Consider the following 26,676-nt stretch of genomic DNA (forward strand, 5'->3'; position numbering starts at 1 on the left):
TCGGCCATGTTGGATCCAGCTCCATATGCACAGCATCTAACCACTGCACTACCAGCCCAATCTGATGCAGAGGATGACATAGATGCCTAGAAGAGAGCTGATAAGGACAAAGGGGAGTGTGGAAAGACAGGGCCAAACACGTTACTATCTTGCCATTTGCCAAGACAGGATGGCCTACTCACCATAAAAATTTTGACAGCTATGTTGGCCTTCAAGCAGGATAAGCCCTATCTGCATGAGGCTGGGTACCTCACAACTGCTGATACCCACAGGCAATGAGCCTCCAAATGGACAATCTAGTAACTGGCAGTGTAGTTTCTTTTCTTTTTTAAAACCTTCTTAAAGTTTATGGACTTTGATTTTCAGCTCTTAGATGGTCAAGAAGCAAAGAAGCTCAATGTCCAGTGGCTCCGAGCACACCTTGGAATTGTGTCCCAAGAGCCCATCCTGTTTGACTGCAGCATTGGTGAGAACATTGCCTATGGGGACAACAGTCGGTTCGTGTCACAGGACGAAATTGTGAGTGCAGCCAAAGCAGCCAACATCCATCCTTTCATCGAGACGTTACCCCATGTAAGTTAACTGGTAACTTCTTAGCTGAAATCAGAGTGGACCACAAACAGTTTATGCCAATTTCCAAAGTTGTACCAATGATGTCCTGTAACATCATGTGTTGATTTCCTAGCAATGCAACCTTTTATTAGATGAGACACCTAATTTTACAATACTGTTTTCTTATCTGTAAATGGAAATATATCATGCCTACCTCATACAAGTGTGGAATGGGAGGCAGATGAGGTGATAACGAGTCCAAAGCTCCATTTCTCAGGCTGCAAACTGGCGGTGTGGGTTGCATTTAGACTGTGGTCATGAGTGGTTTAGCCCATATGTTTTTTTTCCCCTTAAGCTTTTTATTTTGCGATAATTATAGATTTATAGCCATAAGAAATACAGAGATCTTATTTACCTTTACCAAGCTTCCCCCAATGATAACATCTTACGAATTTATAATACAATATTGCTACCAGGATATTGACATTGACAAAATCCACTGATCATATTCAGATTTCCTTGGTTCTGTACACATTCGAGTATGTGTGTACTTAGTTCTGTGTGATGGTATTGCAGGTATAGATTCATGTATCCATAACCAGTCAAGATGCAGAACACCTTCATCAACCTAAAGATCCTTTATGGTGCCCATTCTGGCCACATGTCCCTCCAACCTCTGACTACCACTAATCTTTTCTCCATTTGTATGATTTTCCATTTTAAAAATGTTACGTATGGGCTGACCACACAGCACAGTGAGGGGAGCCAGATCCTATGTGACCAATGGCGGTTTGAATCCCAGTCCTGGCAGCTAGAAAAACATGCCTGTATGCATGTCCCAAATTTGGATGAGATGGAGGAAGAAGTATTGAAGTGTGACCGTGCCCCATTAGAGAGTGGTTTCACTTCCTCAATCTCTCTCTGGTGAATAATGTGGCAATTAATAAAAAAAAAGGAACGCTATGTAAAAATATATATAGTATTTAAACCTCAACATAATGCCCTGAAGATGTGTTTACAGTAATTTTTATTGCTAATAAATTCCACAGTATAGATATATCACAGTTTAACCATTTATCTGTTGGGTAATCTGAGTTCTTTCTAGTTTGGGGCTATTACAAATAAATAGAAGTACTTGTATATAGGGTTTCTTTTTTAATTTGCCAGAAGGCATTTGTGATTGCTGGAGAGAGACAGAGAGACAGAGAAAGGTTTAGCGTTATTAACCTTTAATACATACGCATTGACTTGAATCAAATACTGGATTTGACTGTGAATGGAGGAACTCTGGGTTGACTCCATGACCTGGTAGTTATGGGAACAGGATCCCATGACTGACTGAGTAGAGTCCCAGACCCAGTGGCTTGAAAAACATACCAGTTGCATGTCCAAGATACTGACATGATGGAAAAATGAAAGAGATCATGCCCCATTGGGAGGTGCTTTCTCCTTTTCTCCCTGGTGAGCACATTTGTCCTTTGGCAAAACTGAGAGAAAAAGAAGCTTTAATGCTTCAGCTTTTAGTATGAATGACATTAACTTTAAGAAGTTAACTCACGTGATGCACATTACTGCTGCATAAACTCTGCAAACTGAGGTGACTCCATTTGCATCTTATTCATTCTAGTTTTTTTTCTCAACCTAAGATGCTCTCTCAAAATCCAGGCTAACTTTTCTCCAAAGCCTTTTTTCTTTCTTTCTCCCTATTTTCCCTTCTTCCAGCTATCCCCACAACAATTTCTTTCTCCCTCTTATCTTTTCATAGCATGCCGTGCAAACTACTAATCTGACACTTGACCTTCAGAAAGCTAAATTCAGTTTTGAATCTCCTCCAGTTATGGGCATATAAGATGCTCAGTAAATATTTAAGGGAAAGAATGAGTTTAGAGAGAATAAACTAGTCTCCATGTGGGCCATATGGCTAATTCAAGTTTGGAAACAATATTGAAAGTAACATTAGGACTCTAGTGACATCAGATCAACAGACATTATGATAATGGCAGAAGTCTTAAACTTCTTCAAATTTCTATTGTAGACCACCACTGAAAACTAAAGTCACTAGTTTACTGGTTTTGTTTTTGAAGACATTCTGTTAAGTTGAAAATATTTTAAATGGACATCTGTCTTGTTATAGAAATTTTTTTTTTTTTGAGAGGTTTCTTGCTATAGGGCGCGTGCGCTCGCCAGACAGACAGAGAGAGACATAGAGACAGCAAGAAATCACCCCCCAGGAAGGAGGGTCACGCTGCAATCCCTTCTCCTCGATTCTCCTCTCGGGATCTTGGGCACGCATGCACGGCATGAGTTTTAAGCCACCGGGTCCGGGACCCGAACCGCGGTCAACTACGTGGGAGTCCAGCGACATAGCCATTACGCTAACTGCTGGTTCCCAATTATAGAATTTTTTATTGACTTGAAATGTTTTCTTTGTGAACAAAAATTTCAAATGTTAAGTTTATTCAGTGTGCCATCAGTCATTTTTCTGGGTTAGAATGTGTTAACACTATTAATGGCTAACTTACAGAAGTATGAAACAAGAGTGGGCGATAAGGGCACTCAGCTCTCCGGAGGTCAAAAGCAGAGGATTGCGATTGCCCGAGCCCTCATCAGACAACCTCAGATCCTACTGCTAGATGAAGCTACATCAGCTCTGGATACCGAGAGTGAAAAGGTGTGGTCTCTCACCTTATATCCCATTTATCTATAAAAAGGTTTTGTTTTGGTTTTGTTCATTTATGTTTTGCTGACAACTATGGGGGCGGGGGGAGCCACATAAGCACAAAGGGGAAAGAAACACAGAAATTTAGATGGTGGTTATTTTGAGGTAACAATTTTCTTTTATAAACAGAAAAGAACTCAAAAGAGAACTACAAAAGTCAGTTTTAGCACATTAACTAAAATAATGAAAACTAGAAATTAGTTAAAAAAAAAAAAAAGAGCCAGTTAAATAAAATGATACCATGATTAGTTAGGAAATTTGAATACTTATGAAGATTATTTACAGGATGGGAATCCACTTCTGTTATAATAAACATAACTGTATGTAGATTTGTCAATTGTGTACAATACACATGAATAAAGACAAAAATGAAAAATTTTAAATTTCTTTTAATATTAAAATTTATTTGTACAAGTTTCAGGGTAAGATTTCTGCTTGATTTAACAATAGGTTGTCCAAGAAGCCCTGGACAAAGCCAGAGAAGGCCGCACCTGCATTGTGATCGCTCACCGCCTGTCCACCATCCAGAACGCGGACTTGATAGTGGTGTTTCAGAACGGCAGAATCAAGGAGCATGGCACACATCAACAGCTGCTGTCGCAGAAGGGCATCTATTTTTCAATGGTCAGTGTCCAGACTGGGACACAGAACTTATGAACTCTTGTTACAGTTTATCTTAAAATAAATTCAAATCATTGTACAACTTTATCTGACTTGTGAAAAAAGTTTCTAGTTTGTCTTCACAAAAATACAGGCATCGGAACCAGCAGTTAGCGTAATGGCTATGTCGCTGGATTCCCACGTAATCGACCGCGGTTCGCGTCCCGGATCCGGTGGCTTAGAACTCACGCCGGGCGCGTGTGCATGCGTGCCCAAGATCCCAAGAGGAGAATGGAGGAGAAGGGATTGCGGCGTGACCATCCCCCCCTGGGGGGTGATTTCTCGCTTTCTGTCTCTATGTCTCTCTGTCTGGTGAGCGCACGCGCCCTATAGCGAAAAAAAAAAAAAAAAAAAACCCCTCCAAAAAAAAAAAAAAAACAGGCATTATCTTATTCCAGATGGATGTTCAACTTGATGTTTAATATTACAACATTTCAAATGTGAGAGGTAGAAGTGACACCTGTTTTGAAGTAGGAAAACAGCCTAGAGCTCCCTGAGTAGTTGGAAACACCCAGAGAACAGCAAAGTTCGGGTATATACAGGTGTGATATTATTACAAATCACAGACATAGGGAAAATCATATGGTTTTGAATAGGTGGGTAGATGACAGGACGGTTTGGAAACAATTTTTGCAAATATATAGAAAAAGAAATTGTTCGATAGCCTAATATTACCCTTGGTAAGTTTCTAAATTTTTCTATTGTACAATTAAAATTTTTTTTAAGACATTCCCAGGTTTACTAAGAAAACCCAAAAGAAAATGAAATTTGCCTTTAGTCTAGCTAACTTTTCAAGCAAGTATTTGTTTCACAAAGCAAAGCAAAACTATATTAAGCATTTAAAATTTTAACTCATTAAGGTGTACATATTTTTATAATTTGAAACACTAGACATATAAAATACTGTTTCTATAGCAACTATATTACCTCTTTAACAAATATTCCATTTTTCCCAGAAAATTAATATAGCGAAAGGTAGCGAAAAATAAATATTCTAGGAAACCCCTTGAGGCTAACTACATAGAAATGCCATTTCCATAACTTCCTATTTCTTTTCTCCATAATTTTCTACAGTGATACCGGTTCTTATTGCTCTACCAGGTTATTCAGGTCAGCAAATCTATCGAAACCAAGTTCTTTTATCTCTAATTACCAAGTAATTTTTCAAATATGTCCACGTGTATAAGTGGATTCAATTTCAGATTACTGAAGACAAAAGTGAGGCAGAGTATATTACTGCAGTGACTCAAAGTGTAGAGTATTCACTCTGATCCTGGATCATCTTCCTCAAACTTACCAGTAAAGTTGCCTCTGGAAATTCTGACTCAGTAGATCTGAGGTGAGGCCCAGAAATCTATTTGTAAAAAGCACTTTAGGTAAGTAGGGAAAACATGTTAAAGCATGAGTGAGACAAGTTTTCTCTGTTGGTGATGTAGTTTCCGAAACACTCAACTCATTAGATATTTAAAACCAATCACGTTTCTAAATGCCCAGACTATCTAGTCTACAAAACTGCACGAGAGAGGAAAAAGGCCCTTGGTTCAGATCCATCTTCCTATTCTATAACAACTGTGGAGGATGTATCAAATGTCACAGAAGCCAACACCGAAAGTTTTTTTTTCTTTTGAGAGGTTTTTGCTATAGGGCATGTGTGCTCACCAGAAAGACTGAGAGAGACAGAGAGACAGAAATTGAGAACCCCCCCCCCCCCAGGGGGGATGGCCATGCCACAATCCCTTCTCCTTTCTCTCAGGATCTTGGGCACACACACACACACACACCTAGCGTTGAGTTTAAGCCGCCGGGTCCGGGACTCGAACCGTGGTCGACTACGTGGGAGTCCAGCGATATAGCCATCACGCTAACTGTTGTTCCCCTAAAGTTTGAACAAAGAAACAGTACTGGTACTTTTCAGGATAGGGCTGGTACAATATCATGGGCTTAATAAGTGTCAGTTATTATTATGCTAAACAATAACTTGTCTTATCAAATTCAGAACATATGAAAACATAATAGTAAGTACACTACATATGCTATAATCTTCATGTTAAGCTGTGTGGTAGTGGGACCAGCAGGTAGCACGGTGGTGAAGGTGCTAGACTTCCACATAGGCAACTGAGGTATGAGTCCCAGACCTGGCAGCTTAAAAAATCATACCCAAACATGTGTGCATGTGTGCCCAAAATCCCAGGAAGAGAAGGGATTATGGCGTGGTCATCCCCTCTGGGGGTGATTTCTCACTTTCCTTCTCTCTCTCTGGCAAGTGAGTGCACCCTATGGCAAAAACCTTAAAAAAAAAAAAAAAAGTGTGGTAGATTCCTCTAGAAATGGCCCCAAATAAGTCATGCCCTCTATGCTTATTTACAAAGTGACTTTGTTCCTCTTATCAAGAAATGAGGCTCTTCCCCTACTTGAAAACTTAGACTTCTTTTGTGACCTGTTTTAACCAACTGAATGCAGCAGAACTGGCACTGTATGACTTCAGAGCCTAATCCTCAAGAGACCTTTCAATTTCTCCTTTCACATCTCAGAACACACCCACTACCAGGTAAGGAAGTCCACTCTGGAATACTGAGAGATGAGAGACCACATGGTGAGAGAATGTCTCAGCCACTGAGTCACCAGACAGTAGGTAAGGCTGCCTTAGACTTTCTAGCCTTCATCCTAACTGCTTGATGATTCCAACTGTATAAACTGAGCAAGACCAGTAGAACTGAGAATAACCAACTGACAAAATAATGAGAAATAATAAGAAGTAAAACACTTAGTTTTGGGTGGTTTATTACACAGCAATATAAGACTGAGATCAGAAAGTACAAGGAAAGCAAACAGGAGTGAATAATCAAACACAAAACGAAAGCTATAGGATTTGAGAGTTTTATTTTCTGAGTAGAAACTACAAAATTAAAGAGCGAGGAGAAAAACATCCTAAGAATTTGATTCAAAATTTAACCTTTTAAAAGTCATTAACTATAACAATGCATTTTAAATATAAGTGCTTTGTTTTTATATTTACAAAAGTAATTACAATGATATACCATAATGAATTTTGTTTGGGGTCTTTGCACGTTAGAGGGTGTAAATCTTCTTACTATGATCTATTCTTCTGTCTGTTCAACAGAAGCTATTTTAGATCATCATTAAACTGTAGTGGTCTTTCCTGAGAAACATAATAGGTTTGTATCCAGGTGGTGAGTGTGGAAGGCACTGATTTTAGAGAAATTAGCATCCAATCATGTATTTCATACCCTTTGGCAACTAGAAAATATTAAAGTGCTTAAGAAATAGATTCTACAATGTTGTTCATAGAGAAGATTTATAATCTGTATAAGTACTAACAACAATATTTAAATCAGAGCAAAATTTGCATTTTTAAAACTTGTAGATTTGCATTGTTGAGGCATATCTTAAACATTGCATAGTTCTATGTTCATTATTCTAATAATTTGCATTGCTGTTGCAGAGGAGGCTTAAAAAACATTTCTACCTTCTACGGCAGAATACATTTTGAGAGCATGATTCTACTAACTTCCACATTTAACAAGTTTCCTCTTACGTGAACATTCCTCCCATCTCTTATAATCAGCCCACTCCCAGTTTAGTGATATATTTCCAGTTCAATGATACATTTTGGTAAATGCTTAATCAATAATCAATAAATAGTCTCTAAAGATGAGCAGGGTTCGTCAGCTGTATCATATCATGGAAAGCATGAAAAAGCAGCTTAACTAACTTTTCTGCATCCGTCTCCGGACATGATTTCCAGGCTGTACAGGCCACAAAAAACCTGTGAAACATAAATTATAAATGATTACGCAAAAGGATCTAAATTATGGTGAACAGAGACAGGGCCTTAATACATGAAATGCAAATTCTTGCAGTTAGATAAATATACTCTGACACAAGTGAAGGTGAAGTCATAGTTCTAGATAATGTCAAGGAACTCCTAATTCACCAGATGACTAGAGCCTGAGTACAAAAGGAAAAAGAAAATTAGTTTGCTCTGGAGCAAAGTCTTTTTTTTTTTTTTTTTTTTTGTGGAGCAAAGTCTTTATAAAGATTTCGTTCTGTTTTCGACTTAAACGTCTTTGGAATGAGTTAGAATATGAATTCATGCTACTGTTTGCAATGAAATTTGAGTTGCTTTTAGAAAAGAGTGTAGTAACACTTGGAGAAAAAAAGGAAATGGAGAAAGATAATAGTTAAGAAAAGGTGTTTCTAAAAGAGTCAAAGGGAAACTCTTGGAACCAAGTAATACCTTCCACCATTTTCCCTGATGAAGAAAGTCACTTCTGGCAAGTAAGAAGAGTGGTGCCAGGAAACTGAAGTAAACAGGAGGGAAGCCTGGCTTCTGGCTCACTCAGCACAGGCTGCCTTTACCCACTTTCTTACACTTAGCTTTCCAGACTCAGAAGTTCCTATCCTAACAAGTGAATAAAGCTCAAAATCAAAATCTGCGATGTAAAACTTCTGGACAACCATGCAATTTTCACATTACTTAGAGAGAGCGAGTTTCAACATGTGCTTTTGATTAAGCAGAATGAAATTAAAAAACATGCTCTGGCATAGTATGTTAATGATGAAATCAGTGTTCAAATGGATTTTATTTATTTAAAGATATACAGGAATCTTTAAGAAGTCCTGCCTTATTTTCATCGAATGATTCATAATCACTAGGAATAATTTTCCAGCTATACTGTTCATGAAATTCACAAGCATCTAAATGTTTTTCTTTTTTGGGAGAGGTTTTTGTTATAGGGCATGTGCCAACATGTGCTTTTGATTAAGCAGAATGAAATAAAAAAAACATGCTCTGGCACAGTATGTTAATGATGAAATCAGTGTTCGAATGGATTTTATTTATTTAAAGATATACAGGAATCTTTAAGAAGTCCTGCCTTATTTTCATCGAATGATTCATAATCACTAGGAATAATTTTCCAGCTATACTGTTCATGAAATTCACAAGCATCTAAATGTTTTTCTTTTTTGGGAGAGGTTTTTGTTATAGGGCATGTGCGCTAACCAGGACAGAGAGAGACATAGAGACAGAAAACAAGAAATCATCCCCCAGGGGGGATGGCCATGCCGCAATCCTTTCTCCTCCATTCTCTTCTCGGGATCTTAGGCACGCACGCACACATGGACGGTGTGAGTTTAAGCCATTGGGTTCAGGACTCAAACCGTGGTTGACTACATGGGAGTCCAGCAACATAGCCATTATGCCAACTGCTGGTTCCAAATTCACAAGCATCTAAATGTTTTTTTACAGAGATTAACAACTCCTATTTGTTTTCAATTAAATTTTTTTTAATTTCATTTTCCTGAATGCATAGACAATTTGTGAAACACTGATGCCAATAAACAAAAAATGATTTCCTTCATAAGTAAGCAAAGACTTCAAGTTATGTATTTTTACCTATAAAATTAGTAAAGAATGCTTTATAATACCTATTGTAGACAATGATGTGATGAAATGAGAATGGATATTTATAACATACATTACTTGTATAATGGCAAAAGAAAATAGTAGGAAAACAGGTCAATTATGGAAATCCATAAGGCTTGAAATCAACCTTTGTAATATTTACAAACCTAAGTATTTTAATCTATATACATTATAGATTGGAAGTATCACACAATAATAATAGTCTTATGCCATGGAAATGCAAATAACTGCTTTTTTAGTTTTCCATATTTTACAATTACTTTTACAATGAGCATACAGTATATATAAAATACTATTTATAAATATTAAGCCAATTTTCTTTACAATACACAATTTTTTAGTTTAATAGTAAATAAAAAAATTCCTTGCAGACAATTTCATGTCTTTCATTTTAAAACTATTTTGAGTGTGCTTACAGTAATGACTCCAAGTCTACCTGACTCTAACCTCTTTTTTGAGCTCCAAACTGAAGTATCCAAACTACCTACTGATGTAACTTCCTATATGTAAATGTCATTAATTCCCATATTAGAAGAGCTCTCCAAACTAATTTCTCTCCTAATTTTCTCCATCCAGCAAATGCTACCATCAGACTCAACAATCCATCAGTAGGTCCTACTGGTTCTAACTCCAAATTATATCTCAAATCTTCCACTGCTCTCCACCTTCATTATCAAGTTTCATTCAAGTCAGCATCATCCTTGCTTCCTAGTTTCCTCACCTCATTCTTGTCCACCCAATTTATATTCCATATAGCAGCTAATGGTCCTTTTTACATGTAACTTCCCCACTTAAAACTTGTAAAATGCTTCCAATTATTCTTTGGGAAATGTCAAACTTCTCATCATGTTACATGGTCCTATATCAACTGACAACACCAATCAAACCAGGATCTCCAGTGTTATTGTTTTTTTAAGCTCTCTATAGAGGTCTGATATATACTCTGGCTGACAATATTGTCCTACAAGGTTTAGGTCTTGTCTGCTTCTTTGCAATCTCCTCTTCTATTACTTTCCCTCTCTATTGCAGATTTATAGCCATACTCTTTCTGTTTCTATCCCTGGAACTATATACTTAAAATGGGTCTTCAAAAAAGTTAATGGAAAATATGTATTATGAAAAAAATATCTATAGATTTCAAAAGATTTTTGCACAAAAATATACTTTAATTCCATTTTCCTTGAGCTTTCTGAAGCCTCCCAATATGTTCAACAACAAAGTAATTCTAAAAACACAGAGGGCAACTATTTATGAGTCATGGTTATAGCACTGAGGCTGTAACAACAGACCAAGACCCACAAGACCCTGTTCTTGTGGAGATTATATTCTAGGAAGGGAACTTATATACACAAACATAAATTTCAGGTGAGTGTTGGTACTCTGAAGAAAAGCAGCAGGTATGGCAGGGGAAAGTGCTATTTTAGATGGTCAGGGAAGGCCTCTCAGATGAGGTGACATTTCAGCAAATACATACATGAGGGAAGGAGGGATCCTTACATATATCTGAAGGGAAAGTACTGAGCAGAGGAAATCCTAACTGCAAATGCCTTGAGGAGGGAGCTTGCTTGGTACATCAAAGGAACAAGTAAAGCTGTGTGGGTGAAGTAAGTGAAGGAGTAGTGAGTTGTAGGAGATGATCAGAAGGGTGATGAAGCTAGATCATGCAGAATCTCACAGGAGGACTGTGGATTTTACTAAAAGTGAAATGGGAAGCTCTTGGAGGGTTGTGAGTAGAGGAGTGACATAACTTGATTACATTTTTAAGATCAAGACACCTGTGTAGGTGGAAGCAAGATGATCCCATAGGAACCTGTTATAATAACCTCAGTGGGAGAAGACAGTGACTTGGTCTGAGTGGTAACATAGGAGGTGGTAAGTAATAAGATTCTAGAGACCTGCTTTCTTGGCTGCTCATACGATTCCTTCACATCTTTAATATCTTAGTTGTGTTATTCCTCAAAGATCATCCCTGACCACACTATATTAAGATCATTTCATTTTTATTACTACATCAACTTTCTTATTTCTGCACAGCATTCATCACTATTTGAAGTTACTTATTTGTTCCCAATTTTATCTTTTTTTCCCCAATAAAAAACAAAATCTGTAAGAATGAGGATTTTAAAGAATCAGCAGTTAGTATAATGGCTATGTCGCTGGACTCCCACGTAGTCGGCCGCGGTTCGCGTTCCAGACCCGGTGGCTTAAAACTCACACCGGGTGCGTGTGCGTGCGTGCCCAAGATCCTGAGAGGAGAAGGGAGGAGAAGGGATTGCGGCGTGACCATCCCCCCTGGGGGGTGATTTCTCGCTTTCTGTCTCTATGTCTCTCTCTGTCTGTCTGGCGAGCGCATGCACCCTACAGCAAAAACCTCTCAAAAAAAAAAAAGAATGAGGATTTTGTATATTTTGTGTCCTTCGCATCTAAAACAATACTAGTACACTGTACTTTCTCACTACAGATTTCCTAAATGAGACTATCAAAGTTCTGCCCCAAGATCACAAAAAACAGTTTTCTAAAAGTCAGAGAGCTGAGGACTGTCACTGTATAGAACACAGGGTCCACCACTTCTCGTGGAATATGTTTGAATGCTTATTCTCTGTGTATGAGGACTTCAGATCTCTGATCCTTTTTTTCTGAAAAAAAAAAGTAAGATTCATATCTAATTGTCATCATTTAACCTTTAGTTTGGGCATTAATGTTTACACACTGAACACTATGCTAATGCATAATCCAAAGGCGTAGTGGTCAACAGTGACGAGTACCACAGATATAATGGACCATGCACGTATTACACTTCCAGAGAAAGCAGATAACAATTTTTAAAAACTAAGACTGACTTTAAGCTCTTTAAAAAAGGAGACGTACAAAAATAATACACTAGAAACTGAAATATATCACTCACACTATCACTCCAATTTTTTACATTCCATCTGGAGTATTTTCAAGCCTGCCTACAAGATCTTAGACACAGAGTACTACATGTAGCCATCTGTGTTTTTACAAAGACTCCCATGCTCCAAAAGACCCCTGTGAACAGACTTCCAGTGTGTGTGAATGAGAAGCCTCCATGCCTTGCTGTCACTTTCATATTATGTTTCTAATCTTTTCTATATCAGGTTTTAGTCTCCTCTTTCTCACTCTTTACACCATAAACATAAGTCAAACCCCACATAACCCAAATGAAATACATCTGAATGATAAAACATTTTTAAAATATAAACTGATTTATCTAGTCTTTCTTGCCTCATTAGCATTGTCTATGATTATATGAACTACCATATTATTTATAAGTTTTATCTTGTATACACCAAATATGTTAAAGAGCATACTGATTTTAAGAGTGATGATTACAGGGTCACTGAGTGGACTGAAATAGTGTTCTGCATAAAACCACTTAACGGACTAATCTGATGAAAGCAAGATATAGAAACATACATAAACATTAAATGGCTAAATGGTAAAAATAGTTACTTATATAGTAAGTTACAGATGATGATACGGTAAGAATCAAAGTGTAAAAAGATACTCAGACATTCAAATAACAGAAATGATACCTTTCTTACTCTATAGCACAGTAAAAATGGAAAAAAGAAGACTCACTTGTCATCTCTGATGTGGTAGAATAATCCATATCCATTATGTACCATGGGAACCACCAGTCCCTGGAATCGTAAATAACCAACCAGGCTTGTTGAAAGAACAAAATTTCCACCTCCTCCACTATATGAAAAAGGAAAGGATATTTCACTAGGCCTATATATGTTTAAATTGTTTCTGAAAAGCTCTTAACATTAAGGAAAAAAGATACTGGTCAAGTTATAAAATACCACACTATGTTACCTTTTGGAGAAAAGTGGATCTGTAAAGAGTTCTGGAACAGGGAGACCTTCCTCTTTTGCTATGAGAAAGAGACCTAAGAGGTGACGGTCAATTCCTGCAATAAAGCCCCAAGTCTGAAGTTAGAAAAAAAAACCTTTCAACATGAGAGTTCTTTTTAAAGTCAGCATCATTCCCGCATAAGTACCTTTTCCAGTTGAACAATCGTTCATCATTTTATTATGTTTTGCAAAAGCTTGTAACATCTTTTCTTGTCGTTCAAGTGGCTGTATTAAAATCAAGAGACACTTGAATAACCAACTGTACAAAACTCAACTAGACAAAAAAAATCCTGCACTCACTGTAATTGGGATTTAGGTGACACGGGAGAGAAAAGAGTTCTGAGAAGAGCTGTATGACATATCCTCCTATGTCTTCTCCTTAATTCTTCTATTGCCTTTTCTTTCCTACACACCCTGCTTCTTGGCTATTTCTTTCCTAGAATACGAAAATAGGAACTTGTGGGCAGTATTGTAATGACATCAACAAAAGTAAAGACAGAGGGAACTGGGATTTAAAAATAAAGTATGACTACAAAAATGAAAATAAAGTAGTGCTATGAAATGAAAATAAATTAGTACATAATTCCTATTAAAACATGATAGACAAAGAGAAACAACAGAAAATAACAATGGGGAGGAAAGATGCTGTTGTCTAAAATGTTTTTTAAAAAGTACAAAAACAAAACATATAAAACTGTCCTAGTTCTAATATACAAAACAAGAATCTATAATTTTGAAAGCATTCAACCACATAAAAAAAAAAAAAAAAAGAAAGAAAGAAATCCAAACTTTAATTACAAAGTTACTTTCTCTTCAGGGTTCCTCTGTTTCATAGTTTTTCTAAGCATACACTTCACTAGTAAATAAATTCTTTGACAATTTCAGGAAAAAATGTCTCAAAGTATTTAATGACACAGGGAAATTAAAGACAGAAGACGGCTATTCAAGGGCCAAGGTACCTTTTGAACAATTAAAGCGAATCAAGTGCATTTTTCCTTTTCCAGTACTCACACTGGTGGAAGGATCCTGCATGGACTGGCACCACCTGACTGCTTCCACTGTACAAGATCGCATAGTCTCTGTACGACCATGATAAAAATATCTTGTCATAGCTGTTTCATAGCAGCAACCAGGGCTACAAGAAAATAATTGAAGAGTATATCGCAAGAAAGAAAATGCCCTAATGTCATTACAGATACAGTTATCTAATAAACGTGGCTGTTTTCAAAGACTAAGCTTTATTGTCCAGACTACTGTTGAGACTTTCAATAACAAACAGGGCTAGTTTCAATACCAAAGAGTAAAAGTATACTTTGACAACATGAGTTGTTTCCAAGACTTGGCTACTGTCAGGTTATATACATTGCATTCTGTGGCAGGAAGCCTCTCTAAGATGGTCCTTCTCTACCTTACAATTTACACTCTAGTGTAACAAGAGTGTGGGCAAGACTTAAGTGACTTACTTCTAATGGAGAGAAAACAGTAAAGTGATGATGGTATGTCACACCGGAAATTAAATGATAAAGAGCTCTCTCCTGCTCTCTCACATCCTCCTTGCTCAGCTGCCATTACAAGGGCTGTCCTAGAGAGGCCTGGGTGACAAAAAACTGAGGGAGGCCCTTTGGGCAAGAGCTAGGAAGGATATGAAGTAATACTGTTACTCAGCATGTGAGTGAGCTTGGAAATGGACCCTTCCTCAGGAGAGCCTTCAAATAAAAACAGAGCCCTGGTTGACATTCTGACTATGACGTCATAAAAGCCTTTAAGCAAAAGGTACTCAGCTAAACTGCACCAGGATTACTGCGTCATAAAAAATATAATTAATGTTTGTGTCTTAGTCACTAAGTTTTGGGGTGATTTGTTATACAGAAAAAGATTATATAGAGCCTTTGGCCTTTAGTTGCTTCATATAAAACACTAGAACAGACTAGAATTAGGTGAAGTACTATTTAAAAAGCTCCCCAGAATGATAACTGTTTTACTGTATTGGAGAAGAATATAACAATTTTATACATAGAGCTCTTCTACTTTCCTGGTGGTCAGAATTTATAGGTGAAGAGATCGAATGGAATGAGAGTAAAAGATCTGAAATGTGGCCACTATGAGGGCTCAGCTGCCTCTTCTGTTCAGTGTTTGTCTTCTTAAGGAAAATGGTATCTTCTCAAAGTATAAAGAGAAAGCATAAATAAAAAGTTCAAATAGGACTAAACTAACATTCTTTTTAAAAAGTTAAAAATAAAAACAGTAAAGACAAATAATAAAAATAGTACTACTCTGCAGCCTCTCCTGAAATAATGGATCTTCAATGATCAATGGCTACTAAAGAGTTTGGTTAAAACAACAACAACAACAACAACAACAACAACTCATAAAGGGCAGGCCAGCTGGTGGTGTGATGGTTAAGGCAATGGACTCCCTTATGGCGGGTCACGGTTCGAGTCCTAGTTCTGGCAGCTTGCTTTCTCACTTTCCCTTTTTTTCTCTCTGTCTCTTACTGGTGAATTAAAATAATAATAAGAAGAAATTTTAAAAACTTTTTAGTCATTTAAAAAAAAACACTCAGATAGGAAACATTATAATGGATGCTGGTGGACAACTGAACCCACTCATAATCTTAACACAATGAAGTAGAAAGTGAATAGTGGGGCAAGCAGGTGGCATGGTGGGTAAGGGTGCTGGACTCCCCCACATAGCGAACATGGTTTGAGTCCCAGACCTGGCAATTTGCTTTCTCACTTTCCCTCTCTCTTTTTCTCTCTCTCTGTCCCTCAGAGTCAAATTAAAATAAACAAAGTTAAATAAAATAATTCTTTAAAAAAATAAAAAAGAAAATAGCATTATTTATTTGATTTATTGTTGCAAAAAAATGTTTTAAATAAAAACTGATTCTTATTCTCAAGTCTCTAGCATTAAACACCAGTTTGCAGGAAATATAGGAGACTGAGCAACACATTAAACAACATCATGAGGGTACAACTGCAATCAGAAAAATTCAGAAAACTCTACAGGACAGATGACCCAGTACCTTCATTAAATAAAATTTAACAAGAAAAAGGTAGAAGAACAGATTTTTACAGTTAAAAAAGACTTAAGAAACCTGTCAATCAAATTAAATATGTGAAACTTATTAGAAACCTAATTTAAATATATCCATTGTCTAAAAAAATAGTACTCTGTGAAATTTCTAATGAGGGACTATGATGGGCTAGGTTATAGCAAACCAGTTTGAGAGAAACAAAACTAAAAACTGGATGTAAAAAATGTGTTTGAAGGCTTTGCAGAGTTGTTAAGGGAGCCAGAATGTGAAGGCCAAGATCCATAGTGAAGAGCAACTCTTTGAAGTGAGGCAACTTATCTAGTGTCACTTCTTCCCCCTCAAGCAACCTGATGTTTCATAATACATATTAATACACATGAGCAGAAAGGCTGGAAACTGAGCAGAAAACTACTACTATGAGGCAAAGAAACTAAATAGGTCTTTCACTATCTCATGAGGCTGATTAAACAAAGTTAGAGGTCAGGGCTCACAAAGGAGCCAGCATGTGAGAGCCCAAGATCTTAGACTTAGGTAATCCCAGAGATGGATTCTGACTAAGCCTCTTTCCTCTAGGCATTTGCTTACTGGTAAGTGGAGCAGGCTGCAAGGTACAAGACCAAGGAGGCTCAGAAAATAACTGAAGCCATCAATAACCCCACAGTTCTAAGGAGATAAAATTTAAGAGTTCAAGGCCTATTATAGCGGAGGGGTCCTAATAAACACCCTAGGGTTTTATGATAAGAAAAAAAAAAAAAAGAACAAATGGAAATATATCAGACTGACCCAGCCACAGTAACACATGTTGAACACTGCTGCTGGGCAGGCTGAGGCCATATTGGGAGGTTGGGTTCTATTCCCGGCCCACCCTAAAAGTCCAGCTCAGGGAGCCTTCAATCCCTGTTACTTGAGAGACAGAGGCAAAAGCATCATGACAAAAAGATCCTGTCTAAACTACCACATACACACATGCATAAACACCACCAAAAAAATAAATAAATAAAAGTCTACAAAACTCTAAAATCCAGCCTAAATTTAGTGTAGTCTGGATTAAGATAAAGTACTACACTCTAACTGCCCATCAGAAGTAAAGAAAATCTTTTCTGAAGGAAAACAATATCACATAGAGCAAGATTTCTCAACAGCAGTGCTGTGACAGATGGACTGAGTCATGTTTTGCTATGGGGAGACCTTCCCATACATTGTAAGATGCATCCCTGGCTCTACCCATTAGATGCACCTTCTCTCCAAGTTGTGACAATGAAATCTCCAGGTATTATCAGCTATTACCAAATCTCAACCAAGGGCAATGGTGCCCCCTAGAAGACAGTCCTGACATAGAGCCTGAACAGTACTAAGTCTGCTAACCACATATGGTAGCACGTAAACTCTAGCTCATCCAAGTTGAGCTGGATCCTAACTATGAGAAGACACCGGGTCCTGCTGCAGTGGTGCACACTGCTAAGATGCCATGCTTTGCAAGCTGAAGCCATATGGGAGGCCTGGAGTTGATTCCCAATCCAACTTGAAGGCTGAACATGGTGGGTATGCATCTATAATCCCAATGATTCAGGGAGGCTGAAGGAGCATTATGACACAGCGGGACACTGTTCAAAAACCAAACATCCCAAGATATACCCCCTACATTCCCTACCCCCAGAGTAGGAAAAGATAACTGACTGCTTCACATAAATACATTAGAAGTACACTGTGGGGTTTATGACAAACGCACAAGTATAATGTATGACAACAACAGCACCAAGACTGAGAGATAGGAAATAAAAGTATTCTGTATTCTGTTTTAGGGTTCTTACATTATATAATGGAAAACACTATTTGAAGGTCGTTAAAGATACTTGGTAAACCCTAGTGCTATTATTTAAAAATAAAACAGTAGAGGTAACAGAGGAGATAAAATGGAATAACAACAACAACAAAACACTCTAAATTCAAAGATATAAAAGAAAGAAGGAACAAAGAACAGATAGGTTAAAGAGAAAGAAAGTGGCAAGATGATAGACTTACACTCAATTTTATTGACAATTATATTAAATGTAAATTATTTAAACATCATATACTATCAGGCTGCATAAAAAAGCAAGATCAAGGGGCTTCCATTTCTACTTAGGATGTAGAAAGTCACAATATGCTGCCTCTCCTATCCTGAAAATGAATAAAAGCTGGAATATCTATAAAATCAAAACTTTTCATAGACCCAGCAGAAAACTGAGGTAGCAAAAAAAACCATAGTCAACTGAATGACTAAGAATGAAAAAGCTTCTCTTAGAAGAAACCAGCCACTTAAATGCATCAAGTGAATACTATGATAAAATATCAAGGAAAAACTGAAACTGTCACAGATGAGAACTCTGATGTACTACTGACAGAAGTACTAAGTGCCAACTGGGAAAAGTGAGAAAAGCCCTGGAGAGTTAGGATGGGCTAGTCTCGGGAAAGATGCATCCTAGAACTTCAAGATTCTGCAAATGACAATCAATGGTCCTCACCGTCCATGAAGTCTGTAATAGGCCAGCTGAAGTGCAAGCTGAATAAACGTATCAGGGTGAAGCTTCTTCTGCTTGGTTAGATTTTTCCCAAAAGATGTAAAGGGTTGTACCACAACCTTCAGGTCAGATGCCTAACAAAAACAATTAAATGGGGACAGTGAAAGATCTCCTAAGAAGAATATCACAAAGAGAAGCAAATTATAATTTCCAATAAGATAATCATAAAGAATTAAAAGTATTAAAAGCTCTAATTTTAACATGTTTTATGCTTGCATGTTTGGAATGACAGATTTTTAGATTAGGTACATAAAACAGAAAGCATTACTACCAAAGAGAAAGGTGAAACTCTACCTCCTTGAGGAACTGGGCTTCAGCTTGACTGATGTCATTTAATATTTTCTCATCCACGGTAAAAACAAGTTCTTCTGGAAGTGGTATATCCCTTACTTTTTCTGAACCCTGAAATTGGGAAAACTTTTCAAAAATGTTTTATCTATAAAATATTTATGGAAAATGAAGTATCTGTTCTTACATACCTTCCACCTTCCTTCATTCTCAATAATTTTGTTATCGACATAGCTGCTGATGTTCACTATAACCATTGCATCATAAGGAGAATGCTGAAATGAAAAGACAGATGATTTTAAATACTTTGCTTAAAACTTGACCCAATATTTCATTTTCATTTTTTTTCCTCCTCCATTCTTAACAGAAAAGTACAAAAATCCTCAAATACTTCACCTCTTAATATAAAGATACCAATTTCCTATAGTACAGTGACTGCAGTACTTTAATTTTAAAAAAAGAACAAACATTCAAAATTGGAGGCACTGAATTAGTGGTCTTGTGGCCATGGAGGGGTTGGAGTGTGTACAGTAAACATGTAACTAACAGCAAAGCTACTTGCTAATTTTACTGGTAGTCAAAGGAGGTGTGCATTATATTGCAATGCTACAATCTTCTGCGGTTGTCAGGGAAGTGTGGGAAAGCAGATGGGGGATGGCAGAGGACTTGAAGTCACTCGGGATGGCTATGAACCTCTTTAGGTAAAGACACAGGCCCCGCAGTGAATTATTAGAAAGCATAACTATTTTGTGTATATATCTGTTGGGTTGTCAGAAAAGTACTGGTGGCTTGAAAATCATGCCAGGTACATGTGCATGCATACCCAAATCCTGAGAGGAGAATGGAGGAGAAGGGATTGTGACATGGCCATCCCCGCTGGGGGTGATTTCTCGCTTTTTGTCTCTATGTCTCTGTCTGTCTGTCTGGCGAGCGCACACGCCCTATAGCGAAAAGCCTCTCAAAAAAAACAAAAATCAATTGAACAAAAACTATACACAAATTCCATTTTTCAGACATACACCCAACTGTTAACCCAACTGTTAGCCTTCCTACAGAAGAAAATGATTTGCCTTTCACTGATAATTCCTAACTAGACTTTTTGCTATAATACTATAGCACTAAAGAGGTGTTTACTTATATTACACACCAGCACAGCATAAGTATTTCTGGTTCACTGCCATTAATTTAACCTAAATGATTAAAAAGAAAAAACTTCAGTAGTTCACTTACGTCACAATTACAGCCAAACAGTCCATTAGAAAAGGAAATTATGCTATAGGATTTGTCACCCCAGCGTATTCTTGGTTCTCCAATAAGAAGCATTGTAGTTAACTAAAATAAATGTAAAATGTTCAAATTAACAAGATTTTAATACAGTTTATTTACATCTTAAATACATATAACATGATCTCACTTTTCCTCTTTAAGTCATTCAAATTTAATAAAATGATAATAGAGTTACATTCAAGCCATAATAATTCTGGCCCTGATTTCAGGTGTATTTATTTATTTATTTTTGAAAGGATTTTGCTATAGGGCCTGTGCACTCGCCAGAAAGAGAGACAGAGAGACAGAAAGAGAGAAATCACCCCCCAGAAGGAATGGCCACGCTGCAATCCCTTCTCCTCCACTCTCCTCTCAGGATCTTGGGCACGCACAAACATGCGCCCTGCTTGAGTTTAAGCCACCAAGTCTGGGACTCGAACCATGGCCGACTACATGGGATTCCAGTGATATAGCCATTACACCAGCTGCTGGTCCCTGATTTCAGGTATTTTACAAAGATGAGGCTTTTGTAACTTGAATAGTAGAAGAGGTCCTGATAAGTGTAGTAATTAAAGTCTATTTAGGAGGAAAATATCCTAAGAATTCATATCCCAGGATTCTGCATGTTCAATTAGACCTTCTGGGGCCAAAACAGCCCTGCAAAGTCAGGCCGCACCCCACTGGAATTGAGGGCTCTGAGTGTCCTATGATTATTTTTTTTTTAAATTCATATACCACTATATCTGTTTTTCAAACTGTAGGTTTGGACCCATTATTGAGTAATATATAATCAATTTAGTATATCAGAATTAACATCCTCTACAAAAAGAAATGAAATAAAGTGGAATAGAAGTATCAGAGTACATTACAGGTAGAAAAAATTATCATAATCAGTTTTGTGAAATTTTATTACATATGTGTGTATACATACGTACACATGTACATGTAGTGGGTTGCAATCCAAATGCATTTGTAGTTACAAACTGTAGTCAAAGTGTGAAGCACTGCATTAAAATATATTCTTCAAGAAAAAGTTTGGTGATTGTTCTCCAAAAGAAAAGAAAAGAGAAGAAAAAAATAACCCCTAACAAAATATTGTTATAAGGTTTTTGAATCATGGGTTATATTTTGTTATACTGATGAAATAGTAATAATATTGACAAAAACATTATGAAATAATTTAAGTGTTTCTAAAAGACTATGAGACTTTCTACTAGTATGATTACAGGTTGAACATCCTTAATTCAAAAAATCCAAATTTCAAAAGGCCCAAAATCAGAAACTCTGAGGGCCAACATGATGCCCACAAGTGGAAAATTCCATACTATACCTTACTAATAGATTACAGTCAAAATGCTGCAACACAAAAATATTGTATAAAATTATCTTCAGGCCATGTATGTGTAAGGTGCATATGAAATAAGCAAATTTCATGTTCAGACTTGAATTCTGTCACCAAGATACCTCGTTATGTGTGTGTAAATGTTCCAAAGTCAAAAAAAATCCAAAACCGCTTCTAGTCCCATGTATTTTGGATTAAAGACACTCATTCTGTATACTACAGGAAAAGAAAATATTACCACAGGACAAAGAAAAGTAAGGCCTTGTATACCCTTGAGCTCAACTGAAATCAATGTGTTCAATAAAACCAAATGATATAAATTACTTAGAAGACTTAAACGATTCTGAGGATAAACTCTCTTAACTAAGGTGTCAAGGCACACTGATGTGGGTTTTAAGTAGATTTTCATGGCATCTTTGGCAAGAGAAGTTCATTTACCCGAGTACTGTGCAAATTTTCTGTGTATGTAATCAATGAAAAGGTTGGAAAATACTGATATGCAATAAGCGAACAACAGTCATTCTTCCCTAAACGAAGTAAAAAAATATATCTAAGCAGATCTAAACAGTGTGGCCAAGATTTACAAAGCATTACTTATTTATATATTAGCTTTAAGTTGGTACATATATATTTCACAGCTAAAAAAAGTTTTAAGAGACTATATAAAAGGAAAAAAATACTCTCATGTTGAATATACATAGGAGTCCTCTGAAAAAATTTGCTAGAAGGAAATAAAAAGAAGATAAGTACCTGAGAATAATCTTCTGGTTCCACCTGTGGACTGTGATCCTCTATAGAAAATACCAACAAACTGCTCTGAATTTTTTCTAACAAAGTCAAGTTCTCTGGATCAAGACCAATCAGATATTCTCTTGCCTGAAGTACAAAAAGATAAATGACTAAATGTTATAATTTAAATGTAATATATCCAGATAATCTCAGAAGAGTTCATTAGATAAAGGGTTCGTTTAAAAAATATAAATCATAACCTTAGCCCATCGAGTTCGCTCCTCACTAGTTAATGCTGCTACCCCAGGTCCGTTGGGTTCACTGTGGCACTTCTTGTAGATGTATGTTAATTGTCTTATGGAAGATTAAAAAAACAAGGATTCAAAAAGAGCAGAGGCAGATAGTAGCTATTTTGGCCCTTAACAGGACATAACATTGTTCAGTATTTAAATGCAATCTATTACCCAAAGAAATAGATTATAACCTCAACAGCAATGGATCTATTTCCTACATAGTATTTTTCTTAAAAGCAAAAACAAAAACAAAAAAGGATCACGTCCTATCAACACCAAAAACATATTTGACAGTAACTAAAGTAAATAAATTTGAGTTTGGTTAATAAATGTTTTTTGTATTATCATTAAGAGGGTGGGCACTCACTATAGAAAGAACCCCCTGATGGGGCGTAGTCATGCAGCAATCCCTTTTCCTCCATTTCTCCATCTCATCAAGATTTGGGGCATGTGCCTGGTGTATTTTTCAAGGCACTAGGGCTGGCACTTGAACCCTGGTTAGTCATGTGGGATCCAGCTCACTATGCACTGCACTAAACACTGTACTATGGGGCCACCAGTTGACATAATTTAGTTTGAAAATGTGCATGCACTTGTATGTTCCAAGTAAATACTCCTTCAACGGAGAAACTGAAAAATTTTTAAGAGTGATCTCACAAACAGCATGTAAATCTTATCTATAAACTCTGTGATATATTTAACCAGAAGCCTTACCATATATTCAATTAATATTTGTATTCTACCCAAAAAACTGAAAGTGGCACCATTGTTACTTCTAACCATTAAATTTTAAAAACTATTAGCTGTGGATACACCATTTCCTCTCATAGCATTTTATGCGTCCAGTCTGGGGAGTTTCATCTATCTTTATACATATAGCAGACAAATAATAGGACTCTACCATAAAGAGAGAAATTTTCACTAAAATCCATGAAGCTTTAGTTTCAGCCCTACTTTCTTCTTCTGGCTAAGAAGTGACCTCAACTTAATACCTATCTCCATTTTGTTTCCCTCATTATAGGATGTTTGACATATGGGTGTGAATCTCCGTAAAAAATTCTGCTATGACTTTTGTAGCACAGTTCCATTGCAGTCTCCCTAGCTCACTGACCACTCAGTTTTTTTCATTTACCATTTGTCCTTCCACTGCCAAATATATTTTCCCTCAAATTTCTGTCACTGCCTTCCCCAAGCATCTACTACAAGTTTTTCCCTTAGTACTTCTTTAATAGTTTTATTTCCTTTATGTAAGAGGTGACCAAATCTCTAACCTCAATACCATTGTTCTCTCTTAATCTCTGTCAACAAAGATCCAAATGTTTGCTGGATAGCTCTACCTCAACTTTTGCAAACATTTCAAATTAAACATAACCTAATAATTCTATTCATACGTATAGACCAAGAGAAATAAAACCATATGCCCTCACAAGACCTGTACATAATGATCATGTCAACATTATTAATAATAGTCAAAAAAAATTCTAAGTATCCATCAGCTGATGAATGGCTAAATAAAATGTAATCTATCTATATAATGGAATTTTTTTTTCTCTCTTTTTTTTTTGGAGGGGTTTTTGCTATAGGGCGCATGCACTCGCCAGACAGACAGAGAGAGACATAGAGACAGAAAATGAGAAATCACCCTCCGGGGGGATGGCCATGCTGCAATCCCTCCTCCTCCATTCTCCTCTCGGGATCTTGGGCACGCACGCACACGCGCCCGGCGTGAGTTTAAACCACCGGGTCCGGGACGTGAACCGCGGTCGACTATGTGGGAGTCCAGCAACACAGCCATTACGCTAACTGCTGGTCCCATATAATGGAATATTATTCAGTCATAAAAAGAATACTAATACTGAAATATGAACAAATCCTGAAAATATTATGCCAAGTGAAAATAGCCAGACACAAAATACATGTAAGATTTCACGTATATGAAATATCTAGTATAAGCAAACTTATAGAGACAGAAGAATGTAATTGCTTAGGGCTGTTGTGGTGGTGTTTGGGAGATACAGGTAGTGACTGTTAATAAGTGAAAAAGAGGGTTGAGGAGCAAAGGAAAGTGGCTGCTTATGGTTATAAGGTTACTTTTTAGAGTGACAAAAATGTTCTAAAATTGTGTTGATGGTTGCACACTTGCATGAAAATAATAAAAGGACCAAAATTACACACTTCCAATGAATAAATGGTATGGTCTGTGAATTATATATCAATAAAGCTGTTATCAAAAATGAAAAAAAATTGGGCCAGATAGGTGGCACATAGTGCTTAAGGCAGTTAATTCCCACAAGGCCAACGGTTTGAGTCCCAACACCATGGCTTGAAAAACATGCTGTGCACATGTGTGTACATGCCTAAAATCCTGAGAGGAGAATGGAAAAGGGATTCCAATGTGGCCATCCCCCCTGGGTGGGTGCTTTCTCATCCCTATCACCTGCTATCCCTCCACCCCCAATCTCTCTCTGGTGAGCATGAATATACCAACAAAAAAATATTTATCTAGAAACACAGGGTACATACTAGAAGTATAAGATAGTTTGATCAAAATTTAAACAATAGAGAGCTGGAGCCTCAAAAGGGATTTATTAAAAACTACTGCATTAATCCAGAAAAGTAAGAGGTTGAGACTTTAAAAAGATGGGTCAAATGCAGGAATTATTTTTTTCCTATAGCAAAAAAAAAAAAAAAGATAATTGAAATAGTTCTTCCTCTTCTGTTGCCTCTTCATTTATAATACTATCAGCTTTTTCATGCAAATTAAAAAACCTGGTTGATGATGTGTATACTAACTACCCCAACTTAATCATTGCACACTATATTCACATATGGAAAAAATCACAGTATAACAACTAATATACTAATTTAAAAAACAGAAGGCCAGACTATGGTATAGTTATTAAAGCAGCTGGATCCCACATGGCCAAATGCACATTTTAAGTTCCAGATTCGGTGACTTGAGAAATATCTGGGCATATGTGCATGCATGCCCAATAACCGGAAAGGAGGGAGAAATGGAGAAGAGATTGCAGTGTGACCATTCTCCATGGGGGTGCTTTGTCATTTTCCTTTTCTCTTTCTGTCTCTCTTTGGCAAGCACACATACACTCTGGTAAAATTTTTTTAAAAAGGCAGGGAGGAGGGGAAAGAAAAAAACTCATTAATAATTCCTTCCTTCTTTTCTAAATGAGGTCACCAATTCTTTATTAATTTTATCTCTAAAATACCTCCTTCATTTTTTTTTTTTTTTGGGAGAGGTTTTCGCTATAGGGCGCATACGCTTGCCAGACAGAGACAGAGAGACAGAAAGTGAGAAATCACCCCCCAGGGAGGATGGTCACGCCGCAATCCCTTCTCTTCCATTCTCCTCTCAGGATCTTGGGCATGCACGCACACGCGCCCAGTGTGAGTTTTTAGCCACCGGGTCCGGGACGCGAACCGCGGTTAACTACATGGGAGTCCAGCGACATAGTCATTACGCTCACTGCTGGTTCCCAAATACCTCTTGTATTTGACTCATCTTTTTAAAGTCTCAACCTCTTACTTTTCTGGACTAATGCAATAGCTTTTAATAAATTCCTTTTGAGGCTCCAACTCTCTATTGTGCAAAATTTGATGAACTTATCTTATACTTCTAATACGTACCCTTTGTTTCTTGATAAAATTTCGTAATACCCAAGTCTGGCCTGATCACTCAATTTGCATAAAGACTGTGTGTGCGTGTGTGTGTATATATATAATATATATATATTATATATATAAATATATATAAATATAAATATATTTTGCCAGAGGTACATGTAATTACCTTAGATACTGAGAGATATAGAGATAAAGAGATAGATAGAGAAAGCATGCCCCATGGGGAATGGCCACCCCACAATCCCCTCTCTTCCACT

The 26,676-nt window shown here is 37.0% G+C and overlaps 2 protein-coding genes across 10 annotated transcripts in view; one reads left to right on the plus strand and one right to left on the minus strand.

The window, feature by feature from the left end:
• The window catches only part of LOC102478068 (phosphatidylcholine translocator ABCB4), a 91,105-nt gene extending 87,126 nt beyond the window's left edge, over nucleotides 1-3,979 (plus strand). For all 5 annotated transcript variants that reach the window (XM_006158730.3, XM_006158729.3, XM_014591682.2 and 2 more), the window contains 3 exons: nucleotides 367-573; nucleotides 3,077-3,223; nucleotides 3,722-3,979. In XM_006158730.3, coding sequence (XP_006158792.1) covers nucleotides 367-573; nucleotides 3,077-3,223; nucleotides 3,722-3,928 — 561 coding nt within the window. In that variant the 3' untranslated portion in view covers nucleotides 3,929-3,979. The remainder of the gene's footprint in view (nucleotides 1-366; nucleotides 574-3,076; nucleotides 3,224-3,721) is intronic.
• Nucleotides 3,980-6,794: 2,815 nt separating this feature from the next.
• Nucleotides 6,795-26,676, minus strand: part of CROT (carnitine O-octanoyltransferase) — a 47,130-nt gene continuing 27,248 nt past the window's right edge. For all 5 annotated transcript variants that reach the window (XM_006158731.3, XM_027775849.1, XM_006158733.3 and 2 more), the window contains 11 exons: nucleotides 22,745-22,838; nucleotides 22,506-22,631; nucleotides 20,378-20,479; nucleotides 19,339-19,422; nucleotides 19,154-19,261; nucleotides 18,803-18,933; nucleotides 14,273-14,396; nucleotides 13,408-13,486; nucleotides 13,224-13,317; nucleotides 12,984-13,103; nucleotides 6,795-7,718 (listed from right to left, as the gene is read on the minus strand). In XM_006158731.3, coding sequence (XP_006158793.1) covers nucleotides 7,598-7,718; nucleotides 12,984-13,103; nucleotides 13,224-13,317; nucleotides 13,408-13,486; nucleotides 14,273-14,396; nucleotides 18,803-18,933; nucleotides 19,154-19,261; nucleotides 19,339-19,422; nucleotides 20,378-20,479; nucleotides 22,506-22,631; nucleotides 22,745-22,838 — 1,183 coding nt within the window. In that variant the 3' untranslated portion in view covers nucleotides 6,795-7,597. The remainder of the gene's footprint in view (nucleotides 7,719-12,983; nucleotides 13,104-13,223; nucleotides 13,318-13,407; nucleotides 13,487-14,272; nucleotides 14,397-18,802; nucleotides 18,934-19,153; nucleotides 19,262-19,338; nucleotides 19,423-20,377; nucleotides 20,480-22,505; nucleotides 22,632-22,744; nucleotides 22,839-26,676) is intronic.

This window comes from Tupaia chinensis, unplaced genomic scaffold (assembly GCF_000334495.1).
Source record: "Tupaia chinensis unplaced genomic scaffold, TupChi_1.0 Scaffold000606_1, whole genome shotgun sequence".
NCBI classification, from domain to species: domain Eukaryota; kingdom Metazoa; phylum Chordata; class Mammalia; order Scandentia; family Tupaiidae; genus Tupaia; species Tupaia belangeri.